Here is a 27,337-nt window from a genome sequence, read left to right as displayed (position 1 = left end):
CTTGCGAGTTTTTTTTAATTCGGCTTTATTTTTGCTGCTTGTTGGATCAGGATCTAAAAGGTCAATGCCGATAGAAAAATTGGGCAGTTCTTCGCTGGTTTCTTCCATATTTTAAAGAGAAGGAAAAGTGAAGTGCAGCTTAAAAGACGACAACTTTGCAGCCAAGTAAAAAGAAATGCTCACGTCATCTTATTTACGCACGGGCGTGCGTAAATAAAGATTTTGTTCATAGCGGCTCAATAGGACTTATATAGGGCAAGCACGCGCGCTATGTTATAATATCTTTTTAAAAAGCTAAAACGCGTCTTCGCACCAATTGAAGTCCAAAAACAATGGTTTAGTTTTATTATTTAAGACTATATTTAGGCATCGAGAATGTTTCCTGTCGTCTGTTGCTACGGATGGCTGGGATACTTTTTGCAAGTTTTAATACTATGTCTACAAAAATCACCTAAAAATTGCTCTCTGATGAAATTTGTTTCACTTGGTATCTTCTTAAAAAATTCTACAGACTGAAGCTGATTTTGTGTATGGATGAAGGCACTAAGCAATGACTTTAGCATTGATAGTATTGACCTAAAACAGCGCCCCCTTTAAGGTTATAAAAGCTTTGATCAAAATACTAAAAATACCCATCCCCCATAAAATATAACAGTACTGGGGCTCAGTTCTAGGCTTAAAGTCTTTTCTGAGCAAAATAGACGGACATTTTGCGGAAAGTGTGCTGGCTCAGCTGCTTTCGATAACTGACCTCAACGTAGAGCTCAAGTTTATGAAAGTACAACCCAGCAAATAGGCGAATGTTTTTGAAACCAACTGCGACTTTGATTTTCCTCCACTGAAACTCTCCGGCGATGTACCATTTTATTGTTGGCCCTACAATCATCTTGCAAATCTCGCAAAATTTATTTCCTTTACAGTCCTTGGGTAGAACGATTTGTGCTACCGCCGTGATACCTGGTGGTAGGGAAAGGTTAAAAGCTTGATCAGTTGAGGCTTTATTCACTCATGTAACTGTATCGTTTCTATTACTGTCATCATCGTTAATATTATGGAAGTAAAAACTTCAAATCCCCTAAAGTGCAACAATAGTCACACCGGGTGTATAGCATAGCCTGTAACTGGACTACATCTAAAATCTGGAAAATACCTTAAGACGGAATCCATCAAGAATTAAATTGAGTAATTTTAATTCTCAGTGGACAAAAACCTTGTACCAGAATAATTTAAAGCACATTGCATTTTTTTCACACTTTTCTAGGAGCACAGATATGATTAGTTATCTGTAATAACAAACTATAACACCAGCGACAATTTGTTATGGAGTCCGAGAAAACAAAATTTAAATTTCACAGGAAATGAGAAAACACAGGATATTCTGGTACAAGGTTTTTGTCCTCTGAAAATTAAGATTACTCAATTTCCTAATGGATTCTGTCTTAAAATCTTAATATCGTGTATAACCATTTTTTTAAAAAAGTACCAAATGACGTAAAAAAATGCCTAAAATAGATTAAAAGTATAAGAAATTATTATTAGTATAGGTAATAGCATGATTTGTAGTGATATTTGGCATAAATACAACTCGTGATATTTCAAAATTGTCTCAAATTTCACTCGCCTAACGGCTTGTGAAATTACGTATAACAATTTCCAAATATCACTCGTGGTATTTATGCCAAATATCACGTTCAAATCATGCTATTATTTGTTTATAGTACTACCCGCAAAAGGTTTGTAATTTTCACATGTAGGTATTTCAAATTTAGTTGAAATACCACTGCTCTAAGCCAATCAAATTGCAGAAATTTCTCATGTAGTAGTATAATTGTTGTTATTATTATAATTACTATTATTATTATTATCATCATCATCATCATCATCGTTCGAAATAAAGATACTCTTTTACAGTTAACGCTCGGTTTAGAGTTTATTTCAAAGTTACTTGTCACCATTGCATTTTGAATAGTAGTGAGTGACGCTTTAAGTTAGAAACCTCCAGCTTAACATAATCACTTAAATCACGCCTAAACCATTACATTGGGAGGTATCAAGCTAAGGTCTGTAATTTAACGCCGTAATTTAACGAACCTTGAACAACGCTAACAGTGTGGTAGCTGCTAAGTGGATCCTTAGAAAACTTGGTTTCTTCATCGGTTAAAACTTGCTGGAATCCTAAGACCTCTGGAGGACTGAACGCTACTCCGATCTGTGAAGGGTTGAAAGGTAAAAGGAAACATTAAAGGCAGATTCATTGTTTTTGAGCTCGAAAACAAGAAAGAATTCCAACGGGCAAAGGCGACGGCTATACGCGTATGTTACAAATAAATTTACTCTTAGAACTCGTTTAAATGGAGAAAAGTTGTCCCGAGAAAGAGGGTCACCCTCTAAGACGAGATAACCTTTGTTAGCGCCTTTAGGAGAAAAACGTTGACCCCTTTGCCTAGCCAATAGCGCTCGCGCATGCTCTGATTATGCTTTCTTCAAATGAGAGTATTTTTGCAAATCAGGTTACCTGCAGCTCAAATCCAAGTTTGTCCAGAAAATCGACCCCAATCCCAGAGAGTTTCTCAGCCAACTTTCCATATGATTCACTGTCAAAGCTGAATCCTACAGCAAATTGCGGTCGTCCAAACCTTATTCCAGCCAGAATCTCCACGTGAACAGGGACGCCTCCTGCGCTTATTGAGGCCGTGAATCGTGTCAATCCACCCCTTTCTAGTTTTCGTACTAATTCTGCAGGTGCCATGGTGAAGTCCCAGAGACCTATTCCTCTATGAGAATAGACTGAAATTAGGTTCCTTTTAACTCTTTAAGCCCCATTATATCCACATACAAACTCTCCAGACAGATCTACATACATTTCCTTAAAGAATTGGTTAAGTGAATTTGTTTGTAGATCAAAACTTTTAACATCAGGTGATCATTTTTTTGTTGTTAATTCTCACAACATTTTCTCTTGATTATATAATGATGTTGTTAGGAGAAAATTGACTTTGAACACTCTTGGGACTTAAAGGGTTAAAGTCACTGACCACAGTTTTAATGATGGGTTGTAATGTATTGGGGTCAACCATTTCACTGAAACGAAAATGCCATTCACAGCTACAAACAAAACAGGCTGGGTAGAGTTCAAGAACACAGTTACTGTCAGTTATAATTTATTCTTTACCTTTGTTCACTCGTGCCTCCTTTTTATTTTTTGTATCGTCCTTCGCTGTTTTAGGTGTTTTTTTATACTAGCTTCACTCATGCATTTCACTCAATAGGCCATTTCCGAGTTCCACCGGGCTTCTGTTTCAAAACGAGGGTAGGTGCTCAGCCTTTGATATGGAAATCATTTTCCATTCTCATGCAAATAAAACACATTTTCAAAGAAAGGTTGTGCACCTAGCCTCATTTTGAAAGTGGGGGCTTTAGAACTCGGAAGTGGCCTAAGTGCGTACTAGATTTAGCTAAATTTCTTTTCCCTGCTATTAAGAAAGCTTACAAATGAAAATAACAGGACATTCCACTCGGTGGCTTTTACTTGAGTCAAAAGTAAGAGGTACAAAATCCTTACAATCAAAAATAGGGATCCCATTCCAAGGAATAACGTGGAGAAACTTGGGATTTAAGATTTGATGAGTTTAATACCAGATAAAGCTATACGTGATATGATCTTTCAACAGTTCTATTTGGAAAGCCTGACAGTGTCTATAGATTCGAATCTCGAGAGATTATATCTTAAGCAGGTTTTAGAATGAGGGCTGTTCCCTCATTCCCGCTCCCTTTTCACGACAATCTCGCACGCCAAATCTCTGCCATTTCTATCTCGAATATCGTTTTCTTTCCCAGTACCGCATCCCGTGTCAAGAACGCCGTATAAAAAAAAAATGGAAAAAACTCGCTCTTCAGCTCAGCTTACTTCAAAGCGTTGACAAAAAAATCTGGTAGAATTGCTGGATCCAGTCCAAAAGATGCCATGATGTCTTTGAAGGTCACCGAGGAGGCAGTTCCTTTCGCGTAGACAGCTAAAGTGAACGGATCTTTTTTCACCTCCGTTTTAAACACAGTTCCCGACTTTAAAGTGTGGTCACCCTTAGCCTTAAACGTCTGGGAATTTCCCTCGGTGTAGTAGGAGAATCTATGGTCGAAAGTTAGAAAATAAGAATAGTAAATGACATTAACTTTATTTTCTCCCGGCACTCATGTAGCACAAGCGCTAGTAGGGCCAATCAGATAACTGAACCAGCGGGTTTATGGTGATCCAAGAAGGCTAAAAACAAAACAATAAATAAATGCTACATTTAAAGTGGAAGTAGACTTAGCAGCTGTAGCTAACATAACAGAATTAAAAGCCCCAACTGGTCGAAGGCAAATAGCCTGACCGAGACTTTTAAATCGGGTCTACAGAGAAAAAAAACGAGGTATAGTCGCTATGACTCTCTATGACCACTCGGACACGGTGCCTTCTAGGAAAAGAAGAACTGGATACATAAATAGATGGATGGATGAACACCTTGCGAACAAGATCTCTATTCAAGGAGTCTAGTAGAGAAGGTAAACCCTTTATTTACCACACTGTTGTAATATACTACAGTGTTACAAGACTGACAAATAATCAACTCAATCGGAACTTAAATGACTATTTCCATTGTTTTGTATCGTTTCTCCATTTTTATGTACTTAACACGTTTGAGAGCGGCCTGAGACATTACCCAGCTTACCTGACTTTCGTCACAACATATCCGGTGAACGGAACATACTCATCTGATTTTGCGCAGAGGAACTCGTACTTTCTAAGAGTTTGAGCCTCGTCAATCCAAATGGTAAAGGCAGGAACATTCTCGGTTAGTGCGGGTTTAGTCCATTCTGGAATGGCATCGATCTTTGAGTAGTAGGTAGCTTTGTTTGACACAACTTTGCCGATGGTCAGTGGGTCAATGATCTCAAAGCAAACCTAAATAAAAAAGAGCAAAGTGTTAAGAATGAAAAAATTCGAGTATGTTCTTTGGGAAGACTAGCCAAGGCATTGCAGAACATGATTTATGTGCTAAAAACTACACCGCTTTCAGCTTATGACTTAAAATAGTTCAAAAATTAAAAATAGTTCAAAATAGTGCAAATAGTTCAAATAATTCAAAAATTAAATATCAACATAAATGAAGAAGAACTATCTGTGAGCGGGAAGACACTTTTTCATCCCGATCGTTTCACAGTTTGGTAAAATGGTAAGCAAAATTCAGGACTGGTGAATTTCGTTCCGGAATCGCGTTTATTAGCTGTGCAAATAGACCTCTTTAACTGATATGTTTTCTTTTCCCAATAGAGTTCCCAGGGGAATTTGACCCTTTGCCCGATCCGTTAGTAAATTATGCGTACATATGGACGAGATTAAATTTGAAAGAAACAGTTCCCTAGAGTATTATCACATGACCTGTATTGGGTAAACAAAACTAACAATGTCCACAAAACTGAAAACTGCTGTCAAAGATAGCTTTGAAAAAATGGAACAAGAATTTCTGTATGTTCCGTAAGGTTGCTCCCGGAGAGCAACGTCAGAAACGTCATGGCCTATTTACTTACTACCTTGATTTTTCGGAAACTTTTGTAAATGATAAATAACCACTGATTTCTCACGGCAAACCCGCGCCTTTACCGGCCATTTTTAAATTAAGTTCATCGTAAGATTGAATGATCAGGATGATTTGCCAACCTTGGTAAGCTTCTTCTTTCCATAATCATCTTTATCATCTGGTTCTAACTGGATTGCAAACCATCCACTCTCTAGCTCAGTCCGCATGAAATTAAAGTTTGAATACACAGCATAAGGAACATCTTGTTTGTAAGATCCTGTGGCTGAAAACTTCTCCGTTGCTCCACACTCCAGAGCTATCCAGGAGTTGGGGTCAGTTGCTGTTTTATCTGGCTTGTTCGGCTGATAAGCTAAAAAGGATGAGAAGTCATTAGTCTATGTATTAAATGGCTCTCAACTATAAGTGATTTCGTCCTCGGTACTGGACCTAGTAACGCCTTTCCATTAGCATCAAAATCATGCTCTCAGGTGATGAAATCACAAAAATAAATTTGTAAAAATGGGTTTGGTCTGTAAGGAGCGTTTTAAATAAATGTCTAGTCGTCAAAATCAATATCTTTATTGTCATTTAGAGTGGGATTTAAGACGGTTTTGCTTGATGACCGTGATGCTCAACGTCGTTCTCAGGATCTCTTTCTGATCATTCATGACCGTCAGGAAGGAGGTTACATGACGTTATGAGCTAAGAAAAATTCACCTTAACATATGTTGAAGGAGGTTTTACGGAGAGAGCAACAGTCCACGAGCTGGTTTTTATCAAGTGAACATTTTGATCATACTTTTTCTTGAAGAAAGCTCAACAAATACCATAACGCTAATATATATAATAATATATATGAAGCTATGACAGTAGTATAGTAGGGAGCGAATTAACCTCTTTTTGCGGTGGAATCTCATTACTCCGCGGAGGAATACACTAACGCCAATAATGTACGTCATAGTCTTTAGTCTTTTTATCTCATGAATAAATGCAGGAGAATCTATTTCGGGGGGTTTAATAGGTTGAACAGATTTTCTGGTTATTTCAAGTTCGATGAATGTCTTGCGTTTTGATTGGTTGACTAGAAGTTAAGATAGGTTTTCATTGTTGGTCCATGTTGTCGAAGGAATAAGCGCTATAAGTTTCGCCTGTTATATTACTCAAAACCACTGATTCGCGAGGTAATTTTAGAAGTTCAATTTCCTGCTGCTTCCAATGTCAATTACAGACAACGACTTATTTCAATTCCGGTTCACTGATTCTTGGCGCCCAAAAAGTGTATGTTAATGAGTTCGGGGGCAAACTAGCTCTTTGTGGGACTAAACACTATTTTTTACTAACCCCACACCCCTTCCTTCTCCACCCAATTCAGTCATTTCGCTCCTCTTCAGTTTTTTTATTTCACCTCCAGTACGAACTTTCTATTTTTCCCTCCTCCTCTTCCTCTTCCTCCTCTTCCTCCTCTTTCTCCTCATTGTTTACAGTCATTCTCCTTTCCCTCCTCCCCCTCGTCATTTCTAAATTTCTAATGCCTCCTCCCCCTTCTCTTCCTCCTTCTCCTCATCACTTCTCCTAATTTTTGTTGTTTCTCTTCACCACCACCATGAATTTTAATATATTTCTCCGCAAAGTAATGTGATTCCTTTGCAAAGAGGGGTAAATTCGGCCCCCACTATACTACTTATGAGAGCACACGCTCAAAAGGGACCATCTTAAGAATAATTCAGCAGCACAGATGTAAGGTGTTGTGCTGGATACAACGACAACGTAAAGAAACTGAGGTACCTTGCTAGCTTGCTGCTTTGTTCCGAAAGGTCTATGAGCATATATGAATTTTTTCACATTCATAAATAATAAATTTCAAATTTCTTATTCAAATTTCTCTACAGACAATTCTTTTGAGAATGGTTTTACAGGAGAGGTACGGGATCATTTATAGAAAGCCATTTCTAAATCATTACTTTTTGTTAAGAGTGATTAAGTTATTCGTCACTACATACTTGTGCATCCTTCAGCCTGAGTAGGACAGCTCTTTTCTTCGACTGCCAGTCCCCCACATTCATCTCCACCATTCGCCGGAGGAGGATTGGTGCAAGTTCGAGTTCTTTTCTTTACGCCTTGCAAGCAGTATTTAGTTCGGAGCATGCGCCCCAGGCTGAATACGCTGACCACCCTCCATTGACAGCGCCTATTACAAGATTTCATAAAAGAAAATTGACGGATTAGAAATTGATCAGTTGCGACGCTCTTTATGTTCGTCAACTTCTTGCCTGAACAGAAAAAACCTTTCTGGACATAAAAAGGCCCTGTTATATTCGACAAGTTTTCTTTCCTTTTTCAAGCTCTTGCAACACAAGAAAAAATCGTACAACGCCATAACAAGTGCAGCATGTTCCTCTGTTCGCAAAGGTACGCGTTATAACAAAAATTTGCGACGGTGATTTACTAGGCAGCATCTGTTCCAGCTTGTATCACAGCGGTTTAACAAATGACGAGTGCCTTGTTTAAAGAAAATATGTCAGCGTTTTTTTTTACCCGGCTCACGAAAAAGAAAGCATTTTAAAAGTGAAACAAGGCTCAGCATAACATACTTACCTGGACAGGAAGTCAGTTTACAGCTTTTTGCTTGCTCGTATTCTCCGGTACAATTCTGGCCTCCATCAGCAGGGACTGGGTTGGAACAGGTTCTTCTTCTTGACTGCGATCCAGTCCCACACGTCTTACTGCATGTCGTCCAAGCGGACCAAAGACTAAACCCACCATTTACTAAGATTGAAACAGTTCTTATTTCAACTGAGTTCCCGGGCGCGCGAAGCGCGCGCAGTGTAGCACTATGGGTAAGAAAATTTGGTTATCTATGCATCGAAGAGATTTGGTTCTGACAAAATCGTCCATATGGACGTCCTCCCCATCATGTGTAGCGGATGTGAAATTACTGCCTTAAAAGTCTAAGGCATATACAAATTGTGTTTTCAACTTGATATTGGACATCTAAAATAGATGTTATGATCAATTGACTGTTGTCAAAATAGGGCATCCGCTGACCAGGGTCACATATGACTGTAACGTGGGCCTTAGGTGTACAACTCATTGAGGTGACGTGTTTTTAAAGTCCTCCGCTGACCGGCTTTGATACTCCACTTATCACGGGCTCACAACCTTGACCTTGTGTGGACAGAACTCAAGCCTTCTGATCAAGAGAGGATAAAGGGGACAGAGAAGGCATCCCCCATACACACCCTATTCCATAGGTAATTCGTCTCGAGTTATTTTTAGAATAGGGATAAAGTTACCTCGCGTGCTGCGTTGATGTTTCGTGGACGTTTCGCATGACTAAACGCCGTGTAAAACATATTGGGCGAAAGGCAATGAAAGCGTAAAGAGATCGAGAGCATTCCTGAATATTGAAGCGAAATGAGTCGGCGCTCACCTGGGAAAAGGGAATCGCTGGAATCTTTGACAACCCATGAAATCAGTTTAACTCAAAGTTGTCGCAACCTCAGTGCTTTAATAAAATGAGAAATTTCGCCGGTCTATTGAAACCGGTCGTTTGTACAATAAAGCAAGTAGGACGCCAAGTGTTATTTTTGTTGAATAATAAAAGACTAATAACAGAATAAATATCAAACCAGAAATTACTCTCTTCAAACTGTAAATTATATATGATCCTGAGAGAATATTCAGTGTGTTAAGGATCTCCCTGCTGTGCTGTTAGCTCTATACAAGAGAGGAAGGGCGATTCTTTTTTAATTTCTGTTTCGCTGACACAGCTTCAGCAGAAATCTCTCTGTAGTCGTTTTCGTCGACAAGACGAATAGCAATATCGCTCTCCGCGTCTTCCGCCATTTTGTTCTGCGTCAATTCGTGAAGGGCGCGTGGCTCTGAGCGTGGGTCATCCACGCACAACACATTCGCGCTATGTGATTGGCTGTTGTCTAATCCCCCTTGAGATTTGTGGTGTTAAAAATAACTCTAGACGAATTACCTGTGGAATAGGGTGTGTATGAGGGATGCCCTATCTGTCCCCTTTATCCTCTCTTGCTTCTGAAAGATTAATAGATCTTCCCTCGCTCTGATCGAATGAGCAGCGAAGCCGATCGGGAGCAAACAGGTGAAAATTTCGTACCCAGTTTATAAGGTTTTACTTCATACTCTAATACACTATCATCTCGCTTTTTACACACCTGGACAAGGCGCAAAGCATGATCTCGCTGTTTCAGTATTGTTACCCTCACATGGCTTCCCGCCATTCATAGGAGGAGGCCGGTTACACAATCTTGTTCTTCTTAGAATGCTTCCTCCTGATATTCCACAGGTTTTAGAACACTGTGTCCACTGACCCCATCCTCCCCATTCACCATCAAGAGGGCCGGCTAAATAATTGAAAGAATAAAATGCATTTATGGGAAGAGTGTTTGGCCTTTTTTACGATAACTCAGCTTTCAGCCATGTTGGTTGGTTGAGAGATATGAAATTCATTTTTTGGCGTGATCTACAAGAAACTTTGGCAAAATAGCCTGAGAAAAACAGCAAAGCATATCTCGACGCCACCACTGGTTTTCTCGCGAAATGACGTCTGGGAACGAGCTTAGAAATTCCATGCTGATGACGTGTCACTTCACAGATCTGGCTAAAGCTTCTGATTGGTTGAAGCAGATTTCTCTCGAAGCAAGATAAATCACGGGGAAACCAATAGTGGCGTTGGGAAATGTCGGCTTTTTTCGCAGGTTTTTGGCTTAAACTGGAACAATTCTTAAAACAAAAACAAGATTATTAGGCAGGCATGTTTTTTTTTCCTTTTTTAACGCTTACAGTTGTATATTGTATTAAACGAATAGCTTTCATTTTGCTGGGCGTCTGTTCAGTGTTAGATCACAGAAGGTATTAAAATGTATTATTATTCACTCAAAATATTTCCCCGATTTTGATTGGCTAAAAGCAAACGCATAATTCACAATAACCAGCTACTGATGGAAGAATTTTGCAATTAATGAACCGATGACGTCAAAAGTGCAGTCTTCATGCAGGTTAATGCACCGTTAACCGAGAAGACCTGCGGACGAAGTTGAGTTATTTTGGTTGTGAAAACACAAATGGCGAACATTTCACTCGTTTCAAGAGTAAGAACTAGGCGAAATACTAGCTAAAAACATGGCAAGAACAGCAAGAAGACAACTCGAAGGGCGACATCCGCTATTTGGAGAATATTTGCGGAGCTGAATAACCCTAAACGTGCACTATCGAAGATGAAGTTAACATCGATGGAGGTAGGCTTGTTTTAGCTATGTTTTTAAACTAGTGATTATTTTGAATGAATAGTAAAACAATTATTGAATTGGGCTTTCCTATCATATGAAGATACTCAGCCTCATTCATTAATTGTTAAATAAGAACATTTCGACCTGCAGCATGCGTGCCGGTTTTTGTTCCTGGCATATTTTGACGTCGTCCGTGATTTATTACTTGACAGAAACAGCAACATGGAATAAATATTTTTAACAGCAAGCAATTGAAAATTTATCGTTGAATTTGATTTTTAAAGTAAACAAAATTAAATGCAACTAAAAATTGCCTTAGACCTACTTGGACACGGCCAGATGCATTCCAGCTTCGTTTGGAATGAGTCTCCAGAACATGGCTTTCCATCAGGGGTAGGGCTAGGGTTAGTGCATGATCTACTTCTATTGACTACAGATCCCCCACACGGGTTTTCACAGAGTGACCACTGACTCCACTCTGTGTAGCCTCCGTCGACTGAAATTACATCAAATAATTATGTTAATTTTCTTTAAGTTGAGAGTTGGAGGCAATAAAACAATTTTCCTGACCAACATCAGTTTCTTTATCAAGAAAATATTTTAGGAGGGAATGGAAATTAAGGCAGATAAAGAGCAAAACTAGTCAGGAGTGTTTTTACTGTAGTCTTGCTCAAAGAAATCGAAAGAAAAGGTTTTGGTCAAACATTAGCATTAATTGACTAGTATAAAGTATACTTGTGTTATTGCTATAGTACGCAAACTAATTATTCACAGGTAAACTTTTTAAAAACATAACTTAATATGATAAATCATTATTAGCGAATAGCAGTGAAAAAAACAACCCAGGTCTTGACTTCAAGCAGGAATACAACGAAGCGGGCGGATTTGTTTATAATTAAGCCGGCTGAATTGCAATCCCGGGGGTTACGCGCCAAATAAGTAAATCCGGACTCCGGAATCAAGGAAATTTTTACTTCTAGAATTTAAAATCCTGGCCCCGAGTGTTCAAACATTGGATAGCGCTATCCGTCGGGTAAATAACTTTGCAGTGGATGGGCATTAGGGAAACCAATTGCGTTATCTGTTGCATAGACACTTATCTACTGAATAGCATCATCCACCTTTTGAACAACTGGGGCCTTTGCTTGGGAATCCAGAATTCGGCTCAAAAAATTTGGAATCCAAATAACAATTTTTACTTCCACTGACACGGGATCCGGAGTCCTGAGCCTGGATTTCGGAATCCACTCTCTCGGATTACCTTAGTTCATGGGACGATAGACGGAGTCTCATTTTCTGAGGCCGAAGTACATGAGTTGTTATGGTACCGTAACTAAAATAACACTGGAGAACTACCAGATTTACCCCAACACGTGCAGGCTTCTATCTAGGATTTATCTTTTGGACGAGAAGTCCCTAGTGGCCGAAAGCAACAAGCTTCCTTAGGAGGTCCGGGGGCGAACCCCCCCAACCCCCAGAAATTTTTTGAAATGAATTTGCGCTGAGATACAATCTGGTGCATTTTGGGACACAATTTTGAGAAATGTTACAGTGTGTGCAATGACCTCGTCGTGTCTGGGTGATTTTTCCAATGTAGTTACCTATATACCATATTGATAACAATTTTTTTCTGGGGGGAAGCTGAGCATTTTGGGGGGGAAGCTTTTACCCCTCAAATACCCTGGATAGAACCCTGACGTGATCATCAAATGAAACCCGGTAAGCAGAAAACAGACATAAAAAAATATTAACAGACAAACACTTTTTTTTTTACGGCAGTTTCTCATAAAACTTACTTAGGCAATCCTTCTGCTGGGAGCTGTCACCATCGCAGTATACTCCATCTTCACTTGGTATTGGATTGGTGCAGGTTCTTGTTCGAATGCGCTGATTTCCCGCGCAAATGCCAGCTGCACAGCCGCTCCAGGCCGACCAACCTGACCAGCCACCATTCACTTTGGGGACAAAACGTTATAGTAATTTTTCAGGTTTTTTTTCGGGATTTAAGCTTATACAAAAGGTGAAAAGTCGTGATTAGCCGCTTAATTTATCTCAATATTGAATGCTTAAAAATACAAACTTCTCTGTCACAAAGAAAAGACATCGGGAAATTTTAATGTTAATGCCTTGTACTACTTTCTTAATTAAGACGGCACAATTTTAAATAAGAAATGCACTTGGTAAAGAGTATTTATAAGTACTACCTTTTAGGCTCCTTCAACACTTCAGTTCAAGAATGGCTTTGTAAGATAATTTCTCAAAGATTTCTCCTTTAAAATGAGCATCTTCCGGTTCACTTACTTTTTTCTCTGACTAGGAATTGTAAACTCACAACTTTGGGGAAAAAAGAGACCAGGCCGGTAGCCATTTGGACCCTGAACAATGGTATCCGCTCGACGTTGTGTGTTTTAAGACAAAAAAAGCAGCTTTGTTCCGTAGGATAAAAATTATTTCACCTATTTTAAGATTCTGATTAGGATCTTGCCTGGAACATTTTTCATTCCATACTCGGGACACTCATCATACGTTTTTCTTAGCTTTTTGGTCAACGGTGCCAAATGAAAGCAGGTATTCGAAAGAGAAAGTGTTACCATCTTTTTTATTGAAACCACCTTAAATCTAATTCAAACTGTTACTGTAACATTGCAACAATTTTTTAAGCCTGTTTATTTTTAATTTCACACGATTTTCCAAAACCTTGCTAAAACAGTGTTACATCTCTAAGAACGCAAAAATACTATAGTTGTTACTTGACTTACCAGTAATGCGAGGTACCTACCTGCCCCTCCGACAAAATTCCAAAACGTCGCTACATAAAATAACAGAAACATAACTTTTTCCATAACAGCAGAATTCTAAAAATCACTTCTTTTACTGAAAAGCTCTAATACATAGCTCTTCCGCAAGGGCAGTGTCAGTTGGCGTTTTTTACTCTCCCTTGCAGCGGAAAGATTTACTTACTTAAGCAGGTAAAAATGAATCTCCGGTGAAGTTTGATTTATGACCACCTGAGATGATTAATTATTTTGATTTGCATAGGTGGGAAAATAAATCCTATTTAGTGTATAAATAAAGTCATGTAACAGTATGGTAATTCTCGTTAATTAAGGGAAGGTTGTATGCTCAGACTCCTTCGCCGTGAATGATGAAGAGGAAATTTAGCACCCAAAAATGTTACATGGTAATACATGCGGTCTCAGTGGTCTATTACCTGAAAACGACTATACGGGCTCCGAAAAATATTTTGAAAAATTACTGAACTTTGGCAGAAGAAAGAATCTAATCAAACAAAAACTTGTGCTGAACTGAACAGCGTAATACTGAAACAAGAGAATAAATGAAAGACCCATATATATAGAAGTTCTGCTGAGTATATTCTACTTTGAAAAATTATATTTTCTTCTTTTCTCTCTCTCACTTCCCCGTCAAAGATTTTTCAGCTTGAAAATACGAAAAAGGGTCACTGAAATCAACTGTCTGTGCGGGAGAGTTTTGACCAGTTTCCTTTTTTACTGTTGTTTGCGTTAACGACTCACGCATTTTCTTCTTAGTATTAAACAGAACAATGAACTTTCGTTGCAGCAAACGCACAGTAAAAAAAAAAAGCGAAATAATCGGCATGTTCCCTTTGTAATAAGCAGGACCGTGCAAGCTACGCCTGTGACGCACTGTTGAAGGTGGGCTGAAAAGTAGTCCTCAGCGAATATAGCGTCGTAAACCAGCGTACAATATCAATGTGTTTTAATCTGCTCTCTTCTTCGTTTGAACAGGAGAGAGCGTTCTCTCTTTGCACACTATTTACAACCTGATCTGGTAGCGTTTGATTTATGTTCTTTATGGGGTTTTTAGCCAAACTTCTTCTGGAAGTTGTTGTGAGCTTCAACGAATTTGTTAATAGAGAAGAGCCGGTTTTAAAAACAGAGTGCATAGTCTGACTACTGCTTGTACCACAGGTGGGTTAAGCATAAACAATTGTGATGTTACTCTACGCATTTACATTGCGTGTGAATTACATCCCACTATTTGATGTATGTGCATACAGGTGAACTTACTATCCTGTGGTAAACACACAAGTTGTTTCAATAATAGCGATATGATATTTGCATTAGCATGATTAACCAATTAGTTCCTCGCCATGAAAAAATATTTCGTAGAAAAAGTCTTACATTTCTGACTCCAACTAATGGTTCAAATAAAGAAAACCTGAGAATTTTTTTATACTCACAAAACCATCCGATAAGAAAAGACAAAGCCGGAAACGAGCGCGATTCCCCCGTTTCGGCTTGGCGGCTATTGAGCACCTACAATGTACTCGCCGGTGTATAGTGGCTATTACCAAAACCCCGCTAATACGGACAGCAGCTAAATCCACGGAACAAACTAAAAGCGGAGACTAAAAAATTTGCTGTTAAACCCCACTGTTTTTCACTAAACTGGTTTTGCTTTTCCGCCCCCTAAAGTCTCCCCTCTCGCCTGCCTTGGACTGTGGACAGACGGACAGACGGTCGGATAGGCGTTCGGTAAAGTCATAACCAAATTTTCTCTGGTCCACACTTAAGGTTGGTTTCCAGTTTCTATAGCAAAAGATCCAATGGGGCTACGTACAATGCGCGCGCATCGAGCGCCCGGAAACTCCGCTGTTACTATCTGAAACTTGTCAATAACATAACAATTTGTACAGCACAACATGCAAACGAATCAATAAATTTATTCGAAGAAAAGATTTCTTTGTTTTTTAAGGTGTCCAAAATATTACAGCAAAAAGCTAATTCTTTTTCGACCGAATGAGAGAACTCTTCTTTCTCTTAAAGAGGGTCATGTAAAGAACTGACGTTAAAGCTAATTTTCGTGAGTAAATATAGAGCAGTTTTTGTATGACCTTGAAATGAAAACGCGCGAACAAAACAAAAAACACAAACGAACGGAAATAGAGCGATTTGATTGGTTTGTCAAACGGATACAAACGCGCGTGGCTTTTGGTTGGTTCAGCGAACGCTCGGGTGAAAAAACGTCATGCCCTAGAACTTTCTAGGAATCAATCGATACTTCGCTTTGACGTCATACTGCAGCACGATTAGCCAATCGAACAATGCCTTCTCCATACTAGGGTTTTCTTTGGCGGGAAAACGAATATTCCATGTTTTGATCTTTTTAGCCATTAGGTGATAAAAGAAATAACGAACACTTACCGAAACCATTTTTCAAGGTCACACGAAAATCGCTCTTTATTAAAAACTGAAACAAACAACTGCGCTGAAAATTGGTTGTTTTTACAGCTAAAGTCTGTGGGCGTTTTTAATAAAACAATTATTCCACCCGCGCTTGTTGGATATGAGATGGTTATAGCCAATGAGGCGCGTAGCGCCGCCTACCATCTCACTGATCCAACACGCACTCATGAAATAATTAATAATTTCTGGTTGACAGAAATAATTGCACAAGGTTGAATTTCTATTAAAAAATCATTTGTGAAAAACCACCGGTTTGGGAACTTAAAAAGGAAGGTTTTTAGTTTAGTAGATGTATGTACAGATGAAGGAACTCCGGATCCTTTGTTTTATGTTTAGTTGAACTTGAAGGTGACAACGTTTAATAGCATTCTTATCATTTTAATATTTCTGACCAGCCAACAAAAACACACCCATTGAGAACAAAAAAAAAACAAGGATTGTGCAACGCCAGGGACTGCTCCCAACATAAACTGCAGCTGTGCTGTTTTTATCAGGGGCGCCCAAAGGGAATATTATAGTTCAAAACCACTTAAACATAGCATTGTTAAACGTATTTTAGTATTTAAACGGTAGATATGGGCATATTTTTATCCCCTATAAAAATTCTTCATCTGTTCGGATTTCCTAGCTGAAAGTCTATTGATCCGAAAACTATAGGGATCAAAACTTACCTTTTCGAAAATTTCAAAGTCTCCCGAAAATTCTAAGTGACCTTTTTAGGGTGACCTCACAAAGATTCGCCTATTACTGATCATTTCACCAGTACACTCCTTCTAAGCCATGAAAGTTGATCTTAATCTTGCGAACTTTACTACAACCCTAAAATAATTGGAATGCGCTTTAAAGGATCACCCTTGCGTTACAAAAAGTAAGGTGAGACTTCTAAATTTACCCGGAAATAAAAGTTCAAATTTGAAGTAATGTATCGGACGGAAAATGATATGAGCGATTAGACTTGGCGCGGTGTAAGTCAACTTCAGATATTTTGACGGATTAGATTTTTGGAATCTTAGTTTTTTTCCTAACAGGAAATATAAAAAAGTTAGAGTATTTCGAAAGGGTCGTCCAGGGGATCGCACAAGGATATTTTTAGCCGTTTTACGTGTCGTGAATTTAGATAATTATTCCTCGTGTTACTTGACCAAAAGGTTGAGCGTGCCTCGTGAAAAACTCGAATTGATAATCGATAATCGTGCTTTCATTCCGTATTTTCCTCTTGATTTTCAGTTTCTCGACCTCTGAAAGATAGATAAAGACTAAGAATCTGCAAATGAGACAATAATCGTAAATATAACGTACACCTATCTTACACTGACCCTCACATAGACCTCGCTATTCTTCGTAGATACCTCGTAAACATCGGAAGACTCTTTAAGTCCGCCAAGGAATTGAACGCGCAAATTGAACATCATTGTCATTGTAAACATGGCAGCGCAAACGGGTAATATATTTTCAGTTGAAGGCATAATATTTTACGTAGACTCTAATTCCCTGGGTTCAATGCCCGGAAGGGTACTCAACAAAGTTTTATATGGGGAAGCTCCGTCCCGAGGTCCAACCCCTTACCATTTCACATACCATTTTTGGCAGAAAAGGTACCCCGTCCGTATGCCCTCCACTGAAAATTTGGTTCCTTTCATATACCTACTTAAAAAAACTGCATCCCTTTTTCTAAACCCTAGAATGAGGTTAATGAACGATACTGCGGGAGAACACCAAGCCTCGTTTTGCTCTCACAACATCTTACTATATTCCAAATGTTTATTGGATTAAGCGATTAATTACGATTCCACTTACCTTTCAGCAAGGTAACTGGACAACCTTTCAAGGAGCCTAAAGGTCGCTGGCGTGTTGGAGGAGGGATAAATGTTCCCCTTAATGTCAAATTCAAAGCTAACAAGACCCAAGCAACTGAAATCGAGCGTAAATTAACCAAGAAGGGTATTCAAGTTGTATTGAAGAACGCTGACAAGGATGCAATAAACAAAAAGCCGAAGAAGCCGTGATGCGATGACAATCCAGGTTGGCAAAATGCGCAGATAGACGGTTATATAACAATTGTTCACCGAAGTGGAGGTGGCTAGCCAACTAACTAGCCACCGACACTAAGGTGAATAATTATTTTAGTATATACTAAAACAGTGAGGTAATTGAGCACAAAAATGATAGTTTTTAACTCATTTACTGTTGCCTGCAACGATTATAACACTGTTACAATTTTGGCGCGCGCAAGGACTGTACGGCCGCAGTCGTCGCTTTTTCTTGCCGACAAATAAAACTTTTGAAGGCATTTGTTTAGCTCTTGAGGGGAAATTTCCTCAAAAGGAGTTGTGAATTCTTTCTGTATTTAAAATCATTCTGTAAAAAAGATTATTAAATTTAGTTTTAAGCTTATTTATGAACAAGTCAACTAAATAAAGTAACGCAAGACTTGAGCTTAATTTGCATTTGTAAACAAAAAACTTTTTTGCCGGTTTTATCGATAAATTCAAGTCAAAAAGACAAAGCTTTACCTGTTAAAACTTCCACCCCGAACTTCATCACCTTCTTCGTGTATTTCGGGAACAGCTTGCTTGATTAGTGGTGAAATTTCTTTGTCTGTTACGGCAGCAAACCGGGAAGGCATTTTGCTCGAAACTTACGCGAGTTTGGCGTCGCTCGCTCGGAGGAACTGGAGATGAATCAGTGAACGGTGCAGGATATTCACTGATTGAGTAGCCAATCAGAGCGCGCGAAAAGCACTATCCACTGTTTTAGTATATACTTAACGAAGTTAACCAAAGAGTTTAATTTGTAACTGCTGTAACTGGCCCGTCGTATGAATAAATCGCTCAACAGTGAGTCTTCTTGTCAAATTCTTGTGGCGTTTAATAAATGAAGTGTTACGTCCATAAGTTGCATCCGTTCGAAATATTTTAATTAAAGACCCTTTTAAATTCCTAAATACCAGATTTCCTTACCCTTTCATATACTTCAACTCGTGAATCCCTACCCTTTCATATACCTGAAGCCTGAAAAAAAGAACCCCTTTCGGGCGGAGCCTCCCCGTATAGGCCATTATAGGGAGTCCCCCCCGGGGGGGGGGGGGTCAATGACTTTCCTTGGAAAGTCCTCTAATAAGCGAACACTCTTCCCTTGTAGAGTTGAGCAAAAATCTCGAAGGGTTCGTGGGATTAAAGGCAGAGGCCTAGAAACGTGGCCTTGGGCGAAGCATTGAGGTCAAATTCTGTCGTCTGGAAAAAGGAAAAGAAGGTAGTGAGGCGTTTTCCCGAGACTGGCACATCTCAAGGTACCGAGGTAGCTTAACAGACTGGAACAAGAACTCATGATGGATAAGGCGGCAAGCGATTGAAAAGCTGTGCGACGGAGTCCTGAATGTGAGGCAAGACACTACGATGTTTAAATCGGGGACTCTCCCATTAAACATGTACCGAGCGTCTGACTCGTTCAGCCCAATGCAGTCTATGAGCAGTCTGTCCCTTCAGCTACGAAAGCTTAAACAGTGCCGTAACATGGAGAGGGGCCGGGGGGGCCTGCCCACCCCACCAATAATTTTGACAGGCACGTTTAATTTGGTCAGCGGCCATGCTCTTCACGCTGCTCTTCGGTTCAATGTGTTCATTTCAGTCTGATAAAGCCTGAAAATTATTTACTTACGGCTTCAACAAAGAAAAATTAAGCGGGTATTAAACAAATTCAGGAGCCAATAACCAGGAGCGTCTAACTTCCATACTGCACCTATGCAACGGCTTTTTCACAAGTAGGTTTATTTTTAGATAAGCCTTTCCCGCGATTTCCTTTGAAAAGCCAATCACAAGCAATTGCGTCAGCAATAATAAACTTTAAATACGTAACCAGGACAGCTCTTCACATTAAAAAAAAAAGCATGGCGGAGGAGGATGCTTCTGACAGTACTTCAAGCGACAATTTCAGTATTTACACGGAAACTAGCAGTTCAGAGGAAGATCTGAAAACGTAGAAGAGCCCAGGACGGCTACGTCATCGGCAACAATGCATAATTCACGCAAAGAAGAACGGAATTACATATAGAATGCACCGCATTCGCGATGGACGAAAATTAGCCGCCATTTTTTTTCACCTTGATTGATGCGGACGTCAACGACAACAGTCATTTTTCGCGGGAAAAGCTTATCTTAAATTAAACTCACTTGTAAAAACGCCGTTACACGAATTTATTGCAGTTGAACGCTCGGGGTTATGAGCTCCTGACAAATTACACTTCTTAAATGGGAAACTAATGCTCTCAGAAGGCTGAAAATGCTATTTCAGAGACCCTATATTTCAAAATCTGCCGGGAGAGCATGCCTCCGGACCCCTCTAGCAGCTCGCGCCTTTGGCGCTTGTGATTGCCCCCCCCCCCTCCCCTCCCAATAAATCGAACCTTGCTACGGCACTGAGATATGACTTCTATGTCACACGAAGATAGTGACGAACGTGTTGAGGGGCAAGCAACAGTTAAAGCAGAGGTTGAAGAGGATGACGAAGAGTGCCACACAAATTCAGACTTGGATGTTCCAACGGCAGATAGTGACGATGACAATTTCGTGTTTCTTCGAGCCGTCAGTACACGAAGAGGACGAATAGTTAGAGTTATCTATCAAGAGTGATGAAAGTCTGTAATTTGCAATTTGTAGTCTTCCTTTTCCTTGTCACCCCTTCGCTGTGTTTTCAGACACCTCTTTGCTAATTTTTTCTTTGTGTAAGGACAAGATCAAGGAGTTGTTCACATACTGATTTTTAATATCGCGATTCGTGATTTGTGGTCAGTGAACCGTGCCTGGGACCCCCCACCCCCATGTACGACTCTCTTTCGAGGGTCTTAGTTTTTGTAGTATCCCACGATGAGTAAGAGGCCTTTTAGAACAATGACAATTTAATTTGGACATAAGACATTCAAAAGTTTAAGTCGCTCGTTTCTTCCTGTTTGTTTTAACAAAGAGAAAGAAAAGCGTTTTTAAAGGCTGCTGGTTTTCACTAGCGACGAGGTCGGAGTCGTAAGAGCGCTAATGACCTAGTGAAAATCACAAATCGGAGTCGTAAGCCGGCGGAGTCATAAGCGCGACGGAATCGGAGTCAGAAGAATCAGAACGTTTCCATTTCTTCCGACTCTGCTTACCGTTCCGCTTATCATCTTATGAAAACCAGATTATCGGAGAAGGAAGCAGAAGCGGAAGGATAAACCAACCACAATGCACATACTACGCTTTATTATTGATTTAGTTCTTCCGCCTTTGCTTCCGACTCCAACAATCTGGTTTTCACTAGATCATAAGCAGAACGTAAGCGACGGAGTCGTAAATGGAATAGCAACGCTGTCTTCACTAAGTCATAGGCTCTACGCTTCTGATTACGACTCCGACTCCTTCGCTAGTGAAAACAAGCCTCGCGCATGTTGGATATGAAATGATTATAACCAATGCGGCGCTACGCGCATCGTCGGCTAACATCTCGTATTTAACACGCGCTCGTGGAAATTATATATAATTGTTTTGGACCAGAACTGCGCATGTCATCAGCTTACTGTTTACGCTTCCAAGAAAGAAAAGGGAAAAAAGCTCCAGTGGGTTTTCCAGGGATTATCAAAACAAACAAAACTGAAATAGATTGTTATTTTAAAAAATGTGAAACATGCTGAGGCAGACTGTAACAGGAATGCTATCGTAATGCTGTCGTAATTAAAAAAAAAAAAAAAAAGGAAAAAAGAGAAAAAACGCTTGAAGTACGCTAGCATTCCTGCACGCATTCTGACTCAATCCTAGAAAAGAAGACATATTAAATTCTGCAAGCAGAATACTGCAATGCTGATCGTACTGCGTGAAAATTAACTCTGCAAGACATCAACACGACACCGAAAGAACTCAAAACAGAGCGGGATCGTAGCCATAGAGAGCTGTTTCGCCCTCTTTGAGGCTCGTCAGTATGGCGTAATAACCAGAGGAAGCTCTGATAAAAAATATCCGCGCACTCTAATTTAAGCCCTGACCTAGAACTCTCAACACCCACATAATCACGCCATACCAGGTGTCTTCTGGGGGGCAAGAGTCCAAGTGCCAAGTTGATGTCTCGCAGAGAAAATAAAAATTGGCCAAAATCAACCTCTAAAACATGGACAGAACCATGCACGAATTACGGCATATCTGATCTATAAAAGATCTACGGCCCGGAATACATAAAGTACAAACATTAACCACAAAGGACTGCAAAGGACTGCAAAGGACCGCAAACGAATATGCCGAAGAACGTAGGATCCATAAAGACCTGATCAGAAAAAATGAAAAGTAGCTAAACTTTAAAATTGGGCAAGTTTTTATATGTCTACTAATTAATCACTCAAATTTTGCTTGTTCCGTTCTGAAGGTTTCGAAGCGGAAGTGTCAAAGAATGCCTTGTTCAGACTTGTTGCGCACGTTTTCTTGTATTTTAATATTTGAAAACACAACTCGACTCGCACTTTGTCACGTTCGAGTCTACAAAAACGACAGGTTAATAACGGGTGAATTGACATTTAAGCACAATCATGGCGCAGTCGATTAGAGGTCGTAAGTTCAAATCTCGCCGAGGTAAAAACACTGTCTATTTTATCTTATTTCCCTTTCTACAAGAACTTAGTGGTGTTCAGAAGGATTTATATAATATCTGATAATTTTTCCATTTCTTTCTTACAATAAAGGAGCGATTTCTCGCGGGAGGGTTGATCGAGCCCTATGGTCGCAATTTTTTTCCTCTTTCTCTTACGCGCGATTTTCGGAGAAACTTCAGCTGAAATGAACGTCAACAACCGTCAAATGGTATTATTAGAAACAAATCGACCCTTACCCCCTACTTACTTTTAGGGGACTCTCGCTTTATAGAAGAACACAAATAAGTGTAAGTTTAAAACACAAGTGTAAGCAGGAGTCACCAGGAGCATTTCACTGCCAAGTTTTGAATGTTAAAACCACCATAAGCCCACGATTTAGAGTACGTGTTAGCCTATTTTTGTCTGTTATGATAATCCCTGAGGAGATTATTCAAGCATTGTTTTTTTCTTGTTCTTGGAAGCTTTTACAGAAAGCTAATGACATGCGCAGTTCTTGTCTGAAACAATATAAAACGAGGACTCTCACAAATAGTGGCAAAGGTGTGTTTCAAGACGTCAAGAAAGGTTGTGTCTCCATATTCGACGCTTGGCAAGCAAAGGCAAGTAGAGTTCTATGCAAAGATAGCTGAAAATCAGTCGCCTGTAGTTTGGAAACGCCAAAAAAACATATCAGTCATTTGAACGTTCCAAACCTTTGGGTATCACTGCAGGGCCAACGCCTTCCACAAATATATTGAGATACGGAGGAGATAATCCAGCAAATTATTTGCTACAAATGCAAATTGTTACTTTCTTCGACCCCTCGCTTTTCAGCATTTTAGCCTTAAACATTTTAAGCCTTATAGTGCAAAAAGGCGATTTAGCATAGTCATTTATACAAGTATACACATTTGAACTGACTGGTATTTCCGTGTCTATCTACCGCAGTTGTGATCCACCATGTCCATCAAGTTGTACACCGAACCCTCAAGCACATTGCACCAGGAGTTTGCAGATTCAGAAATGAATCTGCAAAGTGACGTTCTTTTCAAACGAGCGGTCGTTACAGCAGGAACCTGGATCTTATACACTTATCCAAACTTCAATGACAAAGAATTTGGTGGAAGCCGATCAAATTACAAGATTTTACAGCCAGGAGCAGATGAAGACATTACTGGCGTCAATGGCTCCATGTACCTGGTGAAGGACCAGACAGAAGGACTCATTTTGTTTGAACACGCCTTCTACGGTGGAGAGAGGAAGGTAATGCATTAGGAATATAATACATAACCTTATCAACTACTATCAATAACAAACACTTCAACTGTGGAAACCTATGGTCTCTTTGTTACGCGTCGCCATTTCTAAAATAAAGAAAGCACAATAGCTCAAACATCACTGGCCTCCCATCTGGGGACAGTGACTAATCAGGGGCGGATCCGGGATTTTTTTTAGGAGGGGGTGCACTCGTCTCTTGCTCTACTTCAACACCAATAAACCACATAGTTTTTTTTTTTTTTGCAGAATACCAGTTGTATTAGAAAACCGCAGGTCATCTCGGGGGGGGGGGGTGCGCACCCCCTGCACCCTCCCCCTAGATCCGCCCCTGCTAATACTTAAGGACGTGAGACAGCAACTAGTGTGTTTTTTTTCTTTAGTTCGTGGTCAGGATAAAAAATTTTCGATGCCTTTTGAATTGAACTGGACTTGCTTTGTGAATTCTGATCTAGAATCATTAGTTTTGAAAGTAACTAGTTGAATAAATGAATAATCTTGCAATTCAATGCTCTTCTTAGACGTAAAATTGCATATAAAGTAATATAGTACAACATAACTTTTTTTGACTTGGTTATTTCCGCTCAGACATGCAATTTTTGAAGACAGTGTGTTCTGAAACAGAACGGCCCGGCCCGGCTGAGATCTACAAAAGCGATCAGATTTTAGTTAGGGTCAATGGCCTGAAATCTGGTGTGGAAATTTCTGCGTTTTGGTCTGAATGATGGCGTTCCGGAGTAATTCGCGGGTTCTCAGAGGCGCGGTACGAACTCCCACTTAAAGGTTGTCTGTTACTCCCTCCATCCACTTCGGGAAAGAGCTTATATTTTACAACGGACATATCGAACCAACTTGGTGAATTCCATCTCGGTTCATTAGAAGTAATTTGTTAGCTTGTTTACACGTGTTATATTTAACAGAAGTCTAATTGATGCTAATCCAAACCTGACGGTTGTCTTTACCCATGACCTTAAATCTGAGTGCTATGTTTTCTTGATCATTTCTTGTAGTGGTTTGAAGAAAGTTGCGCAGATGTGAACAGTCTTTTCGAAAGTGGAACAGCTGGAGGCGTCTCCTCAGTCATTGTGTTATCTAAGAACCAGTCCTTTGACATCTTCACCAAAATCAACTATAAAGGTCTGCAAACTGCTCTGAAACCAGGAATGTGGTGTGACACTCCACAAGCCATGGGATTCCCCAACGACAAGATGCAGAGCTTCCGCAAGATTTGAAAAACCCAGCCTGCCGGACCAACCAGCTTACGTCCAGTTTTGCTCGAGTTTTCTCAGTTTAGTCTTGAAGCTTCGTGCTGTTTGATTGTGAGCCGAGGCGGAATAAATTCAGTTTAGAATATTTTTTGTTGTTTTTAAATGTTGTCAAAAGCAAAAGGGCGAATAAAATAAAAGGGAACTGTTTCCTTTATCGAGCAGTTTGTCTTTATATACTTGTACTTCGGGGAAATTGGATGCGTGACATCCCCCAACAGCACCGTTTTTAGTGTCTTGACCCTAACCCTAACCCAAACCAGTTCTAGTCTGACTAGCTATGTAAATAAACGCAGGTGCTTCAGCAAAAGCTTCACAATTCTGACAAGAGAACGGAAGAAACCTTTTTTTTTCTTGGAAAGGGAGGGCCATCGCCGTAGGAGGGAAAGGGGATACTTACCACACCTCCTACTCGGTCGCGACATAACTTTTGCCGCAGACAGCCCTGGTTCTATAAATAAATTCTGAATCCCATTTTTTATATATATAGAAATGAAACCGACTAAACCAAGTTTTTTTTTTTCTTACTGTCTGTTCGTTTCAAGATCCATTTGGATGAGTTTTAGAGTTTGAGTTGTACTAACAATAAGAAATACGTTAGGGTCTACATAATAATAACAATAATAACAATAATAACAATTTCATGGCAAGTGCAACGAAGCCCTAACACTCTGGGCTGCCCGTAATTTTGCCAGCTCCTTTTTTTAGCAGTTGCTGTTTATTTATCTTATAGACACTTCATGATCTTGGGTACATGCTATGATTTGTCGCTAAATAAGAAAATGACAAGAAGAGCCATGGCTCTTGATGACGAAGATAAACATTTCAAAAAGGTTAAAATAATGACACTTTATCCAGTAGAATAAAAGTTTATGGTATAGACCCATTTCACCATCTCGGTCATAATTCTTTAAATTTTCATGAAGAATGTGATCTTTCGCCTTTAAATGGGCTATGTCACACTATGCGCTATCTTTTTAAAAACCAAAAAGGTTTTTCACATTTATACTACTACATAAGAAATTTCTGCGATTTGATTGGCTTAGAGGAGTGGTATTTCAGCTTAATTTGAAATACCTACATGTGAAAATTACAAACCTTTTGCGGGAGTAGTATAAACAAATAATAGCATGATTTGTACGTGATATTTGGCATAAAATACCACTCGTGATATTTCAAAATTGTCTAAAATTTCACTCGCCTAACGGCTCGTGAAATTACGTATAACAATTTTGAAATATCACTCGTGGTATTTATGCCAAATATCACTACTAATCATGCTATTACCTATACAAATTGAATTCAAGAAATAATGGTCCAGTTATTTGTTTCAGGCTATATTTAGGCACTGAAACTAAATTTCCCACCGTCTATTGCAAGAGATGGCAATGGTGGACATGAATCGAAACTTGCCAAGATTGGCCAAATTTTCATCCCTGGTGTTTTTTATGCTATGCCTGTAAAAATCACAAAAAAAACCACTCATCATGGTTAGAGATGAAATCTACACGAGCATTTTGTGCTTGGGACGTGCAGTCAGTCAGTAACACACAAAAAAAGAAATTTCGAGTGCTCACTCGACCTTCAGGAGTTCAACCTATTACCTTCGTAGTAGTGAAACGAATGGTCTATCACCGACCTGTATTGCTTGTGTAAGCAACTTTTTCATTGAACTTCTTGCAAGTGATAGCATGACAGTAACAAGTTCGTATTTTTGGCTGAAGATTAAGTGATGTAGCCTAATTGTATGTATAATGTTTTAATGCCTAAAGGGGAATTACTTCCTACTTCATGATGTTACAGTAGACAGAATATTATTACAATATATATTATATCTATATTACGACAGAATAGCCCAGTATAGAGGAGTCGTAATAAAGTGTATGTTATGTTATGTCATAAGGCATACGTGCTGCTCCTATTTGTTCAACAGAGATAAGAAACTTGAAGCGGAGAATTTTAATTCTATGTCTAGTTCAACACGAAAGATTTCCCAGAATAGAACAAGTCCAACAAAGTTAAAATATCAAAAATGCTGGGGCAGACGTTAACAAAGACGCGTTCAGGAATGCTATAGTGTTGGAGATAGTAAAGAAAAAAGAAAGAAAGAGAGAAATTATAAAGAAAGATAGCTTCACGAAAAGGGGCTGTAAAGGGGGTTGAAGGTCCC

The 27,337-nt window shown here is 39.5% G+C and overlaps 2 protein-coding genes and 1 pseudogene across 2 annotated transcripts in view; 2 read left to right on the top strand and 1 right to left on the bottom strand.

Annotated features, from left to right (window-relative positions):
* The window catches only part of LOC140928612 (uncharacterized), a 61,183-nt pseudogene extending 47,416 nt beyond the window's left edge, over window positions 1-13,767 (bottom strand).
* A 3,155-nt stretch (window positions 13,768-16,922) lies between these two features.
* LOC140928609 (uncharacterized) overlaps window positions 16,923-27,337 on the top strand; it is a 105,407-nt gene continuing 94,992 nt past the window's right edge. Inside the window, exon 1 of the mRNA XM_073378386.1 lies at window positions 16,923-16,932. The gene's annotated coding sequence lies outside the window, so the exon portion shown is untranslated. The remainder of the gene's footprint in view (window positions 16,933-27,337) is intronic.
* Window positions 23,091-25,257, top strand: LOC140928605 (uncharacterized). Its single transcript, XM_073378379.1, has 3 exons — window positions 23,091-23,247; window positions 23,576-23,890; window positions 24,913-25,257. Exons 2-3 carry the CDS (start codon window positions 23,588-23,590, stop codon window positions 25,132-25,134), a joined length of 525 nt encoding a protein of 174 aa, XP_073234480.1. The 5' UTR covers window positions 23,091-23,247; window positions 23,576-23,587; the 3' UTR covers window positions 25,135-25,257.

This window comes from Porites lutea, chromosome 2 (genome assembly GCF_958299795.1).
Source record: "Porites lutea chromosome 2, jaPorLute2.1, whole genome shotgun sequence".
NCBI lineage: Eukaryota > Metazoa > Cnidaria > Anthozoa > Scleractinia > Poritidae > Porites > Porites lutea.
The sequence above is the reverse complement of the archived record's forward strand: the minus strand, read 5'-3'. Positions and strand labels throughout refer to the sequence as shown.

Excerpts from the sequence above, each read along its gene's own strand:
- LOC140928605 (XM_073378379.1), top strand. The coding sequence starts at position 23,588 with ATGTCCATCAAGTTGTACACCGAACCCTCAAGCACATTGCACCAGGAG. Across the intron at positions 23,891-24,912 it reads TCTACGGTGGAGAGAGGAAG|TGGTTTGAAGAAAGTTGCGC; the intron begins GTAATGCATTAG and ends CATTTCTTGTAG.